General features: G+C 40.1%; 1 protein-coding gene across 6 annotated transcripts; it reads left to right on the forward strand.

Moving 5' to 3' along the window:
- The first annotated feature begins 9 nt into the window (after window positions 1-9).
- On the forward strand, window positions 10-11,742 carry LOC111247543 (uncharacterized). Of its 6 annotated transcripts, XM_086983976.1 has the most exons (3): window positions 10-161; window positions 1,704-1,793; window positions 8,881-11,742. In XM_086983976.1, the coding sequence occupies exon 3, from the start codon at window positions 8,935-8,937 to the stop codon at window positions 10,843-10,845; it is 1,911 nt and encodes a 636-aa protein (XP_086840102.1). In that variant the 5' UTR covers window positions 10-161; window positions 1,704-1,793; window positions 8,881-8,934; the 3' UTR covers window positions 10,846-11,742. The 6 variants fall into 6 exon arrangements, with proteins under 6 accessions (XP_086840102.1, XP_022654316.1, XP_022654317.1 ...); XM_022798581.2 differs by lacking the exon at window positions 1,704-1,793; XM_022798582.2 differs by lacking the exons at window positions 10-161; window positions 1,704-1,793 and adding an exon at window positions 3,596-6,219.
- Window positions 11,743-12,177: the final 435 nt, after the last annotated feature.

Genomic DNA, 12,177 nt, shown 5'->3' on the forward strand with positions numbered 1-12,177 from the left:
CGTCTGCTTCATGGACTCAGTTTCATCTTTGGCCAACGTATCGTCGTTGCGTATATATTAGCAGAGAGGGGCAGCGCACAGATCGTGTGAAACCTGTGCGATGCCCATGATGACGTTAGACTAGTTTAGCTCCGGGTATCAATTGCAGAATTCGAGTCGAGGTGAGTAACTAGACAGAATAACGCTCCGGTTCTTATCTTGGTGAGTAACCCTGAGAGTGTAACAGTTATTTTTTAACAAAACATACGCTGTATGTGCTTATTTTATTGACATATTTATTAAAAAAAAAAACAGAAAATGTATCACACAAGCTATACACATTCAGCTGTATATTCAATTGATTTATTGCCGGTTTGGGAAGGATCGTTCATCACAAACGGCTTCTTATTTAATACAATCAATGATTTGAATGGCAATGAATTTGTGCGCCAGTATATAACTCGTTACCATTATTGCATACGGTGGAAATAATTTATCGGAACTTTGTTTATGGTGTAGGCGAGCAGCAAAAACCGACTTCAGTAATCTTTGTTGCACAAAATATCTGGGCTGAGTGCTACATGTACCAAAAAACAAAACGCGCCGGACGAACCTGACGTTAATGATTGCCCTAACAGTGGCATTGGGTTAGCAATACCCAGAACACGGGCTTTTGTTTGTGCAGTAGTTTTTCTCGTAGATCAGCCAAACGAAGTTCATGAAGTACCCGATAAAAAATATAGGCACCTATTATTGTGAGTGTTCGAGAAATGTAGGTACACAATTTTAATTGATTGAATTTAATTAATTGAAAAGATTATATATATATATATATATATATATATGAGAGAGAAAGAAAGAGGGTAGACCCACATGGTTTACTGTAACGTTATTTGCTGCATCTATCGACAGAACGCTGCGGCGCAAGTTAGCAAGCCGTTTAACATATTGGTTTGAACAACAGGTGAAATCGCTAGCGAAGTCTCAATCTCTCCTTAAAAATAATCTCATCTATATCAATTCTAAAATGAATTTTATATTATAGAGATTGAATCGAACGAATTAGGTGAAACGGGTAGCGAGAGGTTAGGATGCTAATTAATATAGTATCTATTTGGTACTCAGGAGTCGATGAAATAAATTACTCTTAGTCAACGTTGTATGAATGCGTACGATTATTAGCCGCGTTTTTAGTCGTCGCTTGGTGATGTACCGTGCTAGTATACCTAACGCACCCAGTGACTGTCGACATCTGACGTAAAATGGCGACAGTGCTCAACAAAACAATTGATCTTATGACAGTTTCCCTTCCAAAAAAGCAAAAGGTTAGCAATGCGTTTGTCATATAACAACAGAACCGGGATCCTGTTGTTATATATACCTATATACCGAAAAAGCAGTGTCAACTGCTTTTTCGGGACTCTGAATCATTTCGAATTGAATAATAATGAGTCTCTGCTCTGTTCAACATCCGATTCTGATAAGCTCACATACGTAGCGCATGCTTAGTAGTCGCATGGCTATAGAACTTCTATATCAGGCTTCTCTTAGCATAACTGGTGTTATTTCTAATTCAGATTGTTTATTAAGATTACCTAACCGCGTATTACTGCATCATTAATAATGAAAATAGGCTAATCATAGGCCGAAGTGGAGTACCTTGACCGGACTTCGATGTTCTAATACAATCACGTAATAAGCTGTGGAGCTTGATCGATTTGCAGGGAATTGTCACAGCTGCAGCAACAACAAATAGCAACGCGGTAGCACTAGTGACGACGGTTATTATTCGGAGGATTTATCTGCTCTGACAGGTGACTCTTCCATGTCAACTCATCCTAGGACATAATTGGGTTTGAGCACAGCGGTATATGTTAGTACAGTAAAAGTGATTGACCTAAGACTCAAGATACGGCCGCATTTAGAAAAGCCGAATTCATACCGCAGATAGGACGCAAACAACAGAACCTGGTCAATCAAGGCCACGTAGTTATGGTGACGTGGGCGCAAATTTTGGAAAAATTGGCCAGGTGGTTGTTTATAAGTTATTATAACACTCTCCACTGGTCCCGAATATGTTGCTCTGAGTACCGCCTGATGCAGGCACTATTGCTATAAAGGGTGCGCTGCGTGTAATAGTAAACAACCTGAATGAGAAAAACGCCAAGAACAAACATTTTTCGCCGCCAACATCTCTTCTATTTATTCTAACTAAAAAATTAGTTCAAGTCGAGTATGCAGATTACCTCAGCCTGCACCTGTTGACAGGCAGGTTTCCCAAACGTTTGCTTGAAAACTAAGTCAAAACAGAAAAATGGAATGGAGCCTTTTGGCCAGAGAAAACCTCAACTGGTCCGATTCGGCCTTCCTTATAGCTGATTGATGCTTTATTTCCACGAGTAAATAGCCACGTCACATCGTTTATATATATATACATAAAAGGTAAAAGTAGAAAAACCAAGAGACGTGCTTTGCCAAACTATTGAATTCAAACTATGAATGAAGAATTAAAGCAATTCTCATGTCCAGGATCGGTTTCGTAGACCAATACCGATTATGTGTTGTAATTATAAAAACTATTTTTCTATTATTATACAATATATTATTATGCAAATACAACAAGTGGCAACGCCGTTATCGTTCTCGTGCTTACGGCCCCTTTAGATCAAGAGCAAGCCACAAAATTGCTAAGTTATGATGGATGACTCATTAGGTTACTTCATGAAACTTTTTCGTGCTTCTAATTATCTAAATGTTAGAATCTGTGTAGAATTTACTAGCTCAGCGTGTATGACTAACGGTATTAGCTAAGAGTGTCCAAATGTGGTGCGATCTTGTACTGTGATCTTCACACATAGATCTTCACGCATTAGCGCACATTATACATCATGTAGAGATAAGAGACTGTCTAAACTGAACAAAAGAGGACCGCTTATTATACGCTATTATGCAGTGTTCATTAATATATTTAACGATTCGTGAATTTTAGTGTCAGGCTGTTATGTAGTATTGCGCCGTCCATTTCATCGAAGTAAAGGCTCAGGTCATTAGAATCGTTGATCTTTGTAAATAAACCCTTATCTGGTTTGTTCCATAAATTTTAAATGTGTTATTGGAGTTCGTAGTTGCCTCAGTGACTGTTAAAAATCGGACGGGTTCGTTGTGACGCTGTGGAATATAGTCTAGCGCACAGAACGCTAGACGATTGCTTCTCAGCATTACATTTCTATTACACGACTCAAATAAACTAGCTTCCTCAACACTGAACATCGTCGTTGGCTCTCGATATCGAACCTAGCGAATATTCTGTGTACGTAAAGAGCGAGTTGTACTTCGAAAAACTACGGTAGTCTATTACAGAAGCAACGCAAGCTTTTCGTCGTGTGAGCGCCTAAAAAGCTTCCAGTCAATGTGGTGGCGGCTAATTTCAAACGTGTGCATCATATTAATGGCTTTCTTCAAATGATAGAAAACTTCAGGGGACCGTCATATTCATACGTAACGACGTTCAGTTAACACTGCAAGATCATTTGCCAACCACCATGCCTTGAACAAACCGTCGTGTTATAAGTATTTCCAAGTTCATTATTGTGTTAGGTGTTATCAGTCTCAAACGCTTGCTACGAACCCAGATGGCCCAGATCTGGGGTCAGCTATGAACTTTCCGCATTGTCTCTGTTGAGAACAACTGCAGAGTTACTAATTTTAGATTTTCTTTTTTTAGTTTTACAGATTATAGTATCTTCTTATCGATATTGCTGACCATTTTTGGGATTCATGGATTATGCCGCACTGTTGTTAATATTGTTTCATTGTAAATAAGCTTACTGATTGCTAGATAAATATATATGGAGTTATGCTTAGACGCAAATTCGAATGCGCTACTTAGTCACGGTACCCAGAATTTGGGAAAGCGTCCTGTCAATAGGAGACTCCGTTAGGGTACTCCTAGTATTGCTGTTTACCGATTTTGAGAAATACCGCTTAGTTTTCGCCTCAGCCTTGCATACAAGTTGTTTCCTATAGAGAATGTTTTTTCTGTGTTATAGGTCTCTTAGCTTAAAGTACCGTGGTTCTTACTTTTGACGGTCTTTTGAAAGAAACAGCTTTTCGATAGCAATTTTCATCTTCCAAGGCGCTCTTTCATTTATATTCCATCATAAAGATCTAACTCAGATTTCATGTGCACCAGGATGGTGCAGCACCAAGTTTCGATTGCTTCGTCATTTTAGGGGAACGTGAGGAAGTGCAAATTAAAAACTAAGCGTAGTCATTTTTTTAATGCTGAAAAAAAGCTATCTGAAGCAGTACTTAACTGAGGCAGTATAAGGCGTAAAGTTCGAAAGGTTTCTATCTTTAACTCAGATTTTCAAATTGTTTCAATGCAAAGTGTACATAACCTCGCAAATTTAGACAGCGACTATTGCCTTATGGGCGGCGAAGTTGAGCAAATATTGTCCCTGTTTTCTGAATAGATCACACGTCCTTATGATGCTTATATTGCTTTTTGTAAGGCCAAAAATCAGTCAGTTCACGTCAACCTCAACCGGCTCATGTCACTGAGTTCCCACAGCGTATTCGGATGAACTTTTTTTTTTTTTTTATAAATTTTACTTTTATATTAAAGTGGATCCATGTTCGGTTAAGCTTGCAAGTGCCTTGCACTGCGACGCAAAATGCAGCTACACATAGAGCGTCTATGAGTATTATTATAAAAATATAGATAGGAAAATGCGTTGTAAGAAAACCTAAATGTGAGCGTCCTAAAATCCTGCTTCAGCCGTTTGGAAGCGACAATTTTATGCATTAAAGGCCGTGGAGACGCTTAAGCATCGTTGGGCAAAATGGGCAGTAAAATTAACTAGGAAACGTATTTAATTCGGAGCCACAGATATATATGCCACGCGTTATCCATGCTTTTGAGTCTTCTATTGAAAGCGAAATATATTTATCTCGCTCTCCATTATCAGGATTGTTGTTGCTATCTAACAAAAGCAGTTGACAATACTTCAAGATCTACAATCGTGATCTTGTGCGTATAATACCACTCGTAGCCGTGGCATTATAGAGCGGTTTCATAGACTGTACTTGCCACTAGGTTGAAGCGCCTAGTACGGTGGATGCACCGTAGCGACAAACAACAAGTACTATCGTACGATAGATTTGTGGTAAAGAAGAAGTGAACCCGTCTCGATGCTATATTTGAGTGCACAACACGGGTAGCATGAGATCGTTCCGCTCAGTATCTCCTAACTAAGACGTTGCTTTATATAATTAAACCGTTAGATATCGCATTCATAGAATTTTACATATTAGGATAATATTTTTTAAAGCACATAGGATTATCTTTCCTATTCGGCCGAGTTTCCTGCGACCAGCTTCGACAATTTACTTTGTCCGCCTTAGCAAACTGAATGGGAAGAGTTAGTTCGAAATGCCGAAGTAGTGTGCCCTCTACAACCTGAACTAGGTTTAGAATACCACTGGTTCGCCTACATGTGTTGTGTTATTTTTGTGTTGTTGGCCGGACTTAAGGCAGTGATTTTCCACCGTGTGACGGAATAACAGAGTTTCTAACGACGTTCAGGTATATTTGACGTAAATGGAACGTGCTAGTAGTTGTAAGACGACTTAGTTATTCTGGGGATTGATTAGTAATGAGTGTTCAGAACTTTACCCATTCCCTACCGAAAGGTGCTGCAAATAATTATAGACTCCCACTGGTGCAATGCGTATACGAGATTATTCGATCTATGGAAAAATTCTTACAATCATCAGACGTACTACCTATTGATTATAGGTGCACGCTGCTCGTCTAGGCCGATATGTGCAGTTCCTAGCGCTTGGGATATATTTTTCATGCAATCACCAGGCTTACGCTGCAAATTGGACAACATACATAGCTTAATTTTTATTTGTACATAGATCTAAGGAGCACAAATTGTCGACAAGCGAGTTTCATTAATCAAAATCGACTTACATGGCAGCTGGTTAAAGAGAAGTACATGCGGTGTTGTCTCCCGGTGTGTGTGGGTGCCAGGATATTTTGCAGTGTTAGATAGTGGCGGATATCTTTTGAGATTTTAATTTTGGTGACTAAGATAGGACAACCAATGGGCGTTAGGCAAAAGAAATTTTACTGTCAGTAAATATGGTGCATAGACAGATACGAAGCTGGACCAGAACTAAGTGTCACATCCGAGTACAAACCATCAGTTAGGAACTGTTCCTTTTTTGACGGTAAGCCAGACATTAGATAGACGAAATATGAGTAATAATAATATTATAAAAAATATTGCATGTATATACAATGGACGCGATGAGCTAAACGACAGAGCCTCTTGAAAGAGGCTAGAGATCGCTGCTTGAGTCCCGCCAATGGGAATAAAGAAGCTTTTTATTACAACGTTACCATGTTACACTACGCTCAAACCCGATGATAGCCAGGTGTATGGCAGCTGGTCCACAATCAACACTTACTATGAAGTTAATAAACCACCAACATTCAAACACTTCTCATTAGTAACTAAAATAAGTTCTAACAAGATACAGCATAAACTATTAAAATAGCTTTTTTCAAATTCAAGAACTAGCCCAGCTATGGTAGTAGTTCGATGCTTTCAATAATTAGTTAGCATCATGAGGTTTTGGATCAGCCTAAAACCACACATATATACAAAGCCGCTTCATTCAGCAAATGTTTACATAGAAGCTACGTTACTGTTAGCAATAATCGTACTATGGGTGGCGAGGAATTCTAGATACATCTAGACTGAGTATTCGACGCTCATCGCCGCGATCTTCCGCATTAAAAACCAGAAAGTAATATACAAAGATGTTATCGAAGCGTTCGGTTTTGGCAGGTACTTAACAAAACTGAACCGCAGGAGGGAAGAGAGAGGGTGGGGAGTAGAGAGAGACGGAGAATGAAAGAACGTGCGTATTCAATCAGCGTATACTTCTTGGCGAAACAGCCGTACGTAACGGTGAGCCGACTACGATATAACAAGGATTTGTTATACTGGTAAGTCCCTTGTCACAGTAGTGGTGGCGCGCCCACACGCCGCATTTGTTCGTTCCCTAGTGGCACCCTAGAGCATGTGTGCTAACCTGAACAAATGACGCAGGCCTACGAGCACCTGATGTAGGCAAGTGGGGTACTTGCATTGGTGTTCAGACTGCGTGACGCTCAAGGTTGTCGGACAGATGAATTCGGCCTGGATCGGCCTGACCAGGCAGATTTTGGTGGGCGAAAAGTGGCGCGCAGCCGGTAAGCCAAAGCACGCATAGGAAGAGCCGCTCTAATCTGACGTGGCAGTGATGTCCACGTAAGCATCTTCTAAGGTACAGCATGAAACGCTGGCAAAACGAAGTCGCAAGTAGCGCGGTAGAAGCGGACACTTCACGAGCTCTATTGCTAAAAACCGCCAACGGAGACATTACACTGATAAGACTATCGCGTTATTCCGCCGGATGAGTAGGATGAGTATCTTTAAAATCATCGAAAGTGGCAAGGGGTAGTTGTGCTCTTGGCTGCACGGCACTACAACACCCGGCGGTGATCAAGTGATTCAAAAATAGTTAGACGTAATTTACGGGCGAATACAAAAAACCACGTCTGTTTGGGAGAAAGCGATAGACTATACGAGGACGTACGAATGTGTGCCGTCTCGTTTTACTTAAAATTGTAGGAAAAAAGTTTGTGAAGTGGAAAATGTGGTAAAAAAGTTATAAAGGATAAGTTGTGAAGATTTTCTAGTCATGATGGAACCTCGTAAACTGTGTGCTGCTAGCATAAGTTTATAATATAGAAGCCTGTGAGACGATTCTCCATAGGGGGCTGATACCTGTCAATAAATTATCTGAATATAAGGTAAGTACTAAGTACAAGAGTAAACAATACCCGTACGTTCGGCTGAACGGTATAGCTACGTAGTGACGATGAGCAACCTCAGTCAAGCGGGTTAGTCCGCGAGCGAATTGGCAACAGGTCTGGATAGCGGCTCGTTTTATTCAACATGCCTTGTATCAAGTGGTCCGACTCGAAAACAAATATATATCTTGCTGTCATAGTGTTGTTCGCGCTTGCGTTCAATAAAATATTAAACTTGATGCGTCTCAGTTGGTTCAAGTCGCAGGCGTTCAGATCACTCAGACGAATTCCGATTATCAAACACCTACAGAGCATGAAAGCGTAATGAAAACTTTGGGGAGCCGCGTATTTACATATGCAAACAAGTTATTTTATTGGAGAACTGGAGATTCGCAACGAGTCGACATTTTCCGTCTTCTAAGATTTGTTCGACTATCAACGATAAATAGGATAAATAAAATTGAACCCTGAAATAGCTCGGAGCGACAAGCATTTTTTTTTTTAACAACAAAATACAATCCATCTTATAAAAGGTTATAAGCTAGCAGTTTTTTTGTCTTAGACAGTTCAAACATATAGGCCCCCACAAGTTTTTATGAAACGTGGCCTAAACAACATCTCTATTCTTCTATATTCCATTCTCTTAAACAGAGTGCCTTTTATATAACAACTTATGTAATAACAAGCACGGACTATTGTAACACAATAGCCCGTGCGTGTATATTTTTCAGTATAAACGAATTTTACTAGAATAGTAAGCCTTAAAGAGAGACTATGCTAACTAGTATTAATGATTTTATCTGTAATTTCATTATAAGATTAGCAAATCTCAGTATCACATTTTGGCATAATACAAAGGATAGTGCACGCTCGCCGAGTAAATATACTTGCAAACACAATAATAATTGTAAAGCGGCTCCCTATTAAGCCGATGGAACTTGTGGATCGATATGTTTAGGGCAAGCATTGAGTATTTCGTACGCCTTTTAATATTTCTTTATATTTTTTATTTTCTCTCGTTTTTACAGAATGCGAGTATCATCCAGTATGTCGACTACTCAGAGGAGTCTTTAGATATCACCATGATTTGCTCTCAGGATGCGATTCCAATCCGTATCATACGGGATACCCACTTCACTTTATGGCTATTTGCAGCTTTTACTGTCCTCTTAATGCTGGCGTATTCGTCAATCCATTCTGGAGATCAAATTGTCTTCGTCAATCAGGAACAGCCTGCATTTTACAATGCCCCGGGGAGTCTCATCAAAACCTCGACTTGTCGAATACCTGATTTCGACCCATATGATCCTCAAGTCTCCAGCAAATTCCTCACGAAGGCAGTCGTACGGTGTCCTAAGTTACCACCACTCTTCATTAGACCACAGGTTAAAGGAATCTATTCAGTTCCTTATTTGGATGAGACAATCCTATGGCGTCATTATAAACTGAAGAAACAGAACCTTCGTTGCACATACCAGATTGCGATTAGAGATGAGCGTTCTACGCCAGACTTCGGATTTCAATTGGTCAATGAGACTACACTAAAATTTGGTGAATTTATTGACGCTGAATATGTGTGGATAGAGTGTTTCCGATATTCGCTCAAAACGAGATTCTACTCCCAACCTTTATTGCTAGCTAGAGCTAAAGGCGACAGCGTCTTTGACGAATCGAGCGCTTCCAATAGGCCATACAACGTAATTGTACTCGGTTACGACTCGGTCTCGAGACTTAACTTTCATCGCGCTCTGACGCAAACAAAGAAATTTCTGGATAATCGGCCTAACACTGTCATTGAACTCCTCGGATACAACAAAGTGGGCTTAAACTCTAGTCCCAATCAGATTCCCTTGTTAACGGGACATCGTTTTAGGCCCCACGGTCTATACGAAGAAGTCAAAAAAGGATATTTAGACAATATGACTCGCTACATTTGGGACGACTTTAACGATGCCGGCTATTCAACAATGTTCTTTGAAGAACAATGGTCCTATGGTATATTCGTATGGCCTGAACTCAAGGGTTTCCGCACGCAGCCAGTCGACTATTGGCCACGTCCAATCATGCAGATGATTGACGGCAGTAGCTTGAAGATGAACCTAGGAAACGGCATTTGTATTGGCCCGAAGCCAGCTGCTTCAATATACCTCGATTACGTCTTAGATCTTTTACGAACATCCCGTAAGCCGCTCTGGCTATACCCGTGGCTCAGCGAACTTTCCCACAACGATCTGACTGGAGCCAGCCGAGCCGATAAGCCATTTATTGAGTTCTTCACAGCTATGGAACGAGAAGGTTTTCTAAACAACTCAATTATTATCTTCATTTCCGATCATGGCTTTCGGTTCGGAAACTTCCGGAACACACCTCTTGGCCGCTATGAGGATCAGCTTCCTTTTGGTTATTTGATGCTGCCTCCAAGTTTTATCGAAGAACGTCCCGAAGCCGTTGAAAATCTCCGTGTCAATTCTCACCGCCTCGTGACAGTATATGATATGCACGCTACAATGCTAGAATTGGCGACACTCGACCAGGGACCCGTTACGCGTACAGAGCGGGGTTATAGTCTGTTCTCTGAAATAGTGCCTTATAATAGAACGTGTGCAGAGGCAGGAATCGACTTCGAGTACTGTTCTTGCTACGATGTTGCGAATCAACGTGTAGATCCTGCCCTGTCTGTTCAATTGGGTCAAACAATCGTTGATGAGATTAACAACGAACTTAAACGCAATAAGGCTATTAAATGCGTCGAGTGGAAGCTTGGCACGGTAAATCAGGCGTTGCCTCTGACGGAGGGTTCGCGAATTTTGAACATATACAGGGTATCTATCAATACGATTCCTCCGGGCAGATTTGAAGCAACTATTGCCATTGAGCCGAAAGCAAAAAACGGGCTTAAGCTGATATCCGGTGTTGATCGTACGGACTGGTTCAGCGAGCACGCGCGCTGCGCGATGCCCTCGTCCTATGAGCGTTTTTGCTACTGCCTGTGACACAGTGCAACAACGCAACCCTCAGTCAAATAAGTAGCTAAATCAGGTGCAAAGACACCGTTCTGCTCATCGGCCTGAACTCTAGATTTATATAATGCCTTTACCTTTACAAGCCTATATCTGTTTAGGCGACCAGGGCACATATGAGGATAAGGATCGAATACATATACCTACGTAACTCAAAGTTGTAATTATTTTTGCCTTCTACCTAGGTAAGCGGTGTGAGGAAAACGCTTGCTATGAGGACAAAAATATCTTTACAGATTCATTATGTGTAGGATTTACTATCGTCTTTCTTCACAATATCGTTTTTTTGTTTCCACGCAAGTCAGACAAATAAGTATATTTTCGTCGTGTTTGACCTCGGTTTTGCGAGATATGCGTACAGCGTACGTTGATGTACAGTTAAAGTTTGGTTGAAAATCCACAACAGAAAAGGGCTGAATGAATAGTAACAATTACATTCACGGCAAAACAGGATTCATTGAGGTACCAAGAACGTGTAATGCCATAGCATTGACTTCGTGATAATTGTAGCTCAACACTTTATTGTTATCGCACCAAGGTCGCAAGCTTTGCCGAAAAAATGTCCAACTTCGGATTTGTTTGCACAGTATCTCAGTTACCTTATGTGATGATCATGTCTCATTAAAAATACAACACGCAATCTGCACAGTAATATATCGATACGAGTTAGAGTATTAGAAAAACAAATATGTTTATTTTGTGCCATGTTTGTTAGTGAAGTGCAAAAATGACTATCCTTTGTAAAAATAGTCTACACATAATAAATTGGAGCTCATAAGAAAAAAAGAACAAATGCTAAAGCACAGAATGTGATGTGGTTTACAGAAATGTATCTAGAATGTAAATAAAAACTGGTGTTTATAAAACAAATTTAACCTCTATCTGTCAATTATAGGAGACTAATGTATCGCATAGATAGAACTAAATAGGTACAACGAGTAAATAATAGATGAAAAAAGGTATGGAGAACATCTAATCGGAACAGACACCCAGCAGAGCTTCAATTATGCTTACTAATTAATAGCTAACAAGCCCATCCATTTGCATTCCAAATAGTAATATCTATAAACACACAAAGAGTGTATGCGGTACTAATTACATTCCAGGTGTAGAGCACCGTAGACAACCGCAACTCAAGCTTAAAAGCATAGAATTTATTAGTACCACATCAGTAGCACTATTTAATGACCTTTATTGTACATTTCGTCTCAATGAAGTTTAATTAGCCAAGTCCTACAAAGAAGTTACTTTTTTTTATATAATAATCATGAACAAAAAATGCCCTTTAAAGTAATGTAGCAAATT

This window comes from Varroa destructor, unplaced genomic scaffold (assembly GCF_002443255.2).
Source record: "Varroa destructor unplaced genomic scaffold, Vdes_3.0 BEIS01000003.1, whole genome shotgun sequence".
In the NCBI taxonomy this organism is placed as follows: Eukaryota; Metazoa; Arthropoda; class Arachnida; order Mesostigmata; family Varroidae; genus Varroa; species Varroa destructor.

Coding starts and splice junctions, on each gene's coding strand:
- LOC111247543 (XM_086983976.1), top strand. CDS start 8,935: ATGATTTGCTCTCAGGATGCGATTCCAATCCGTATCATACGGGATACC.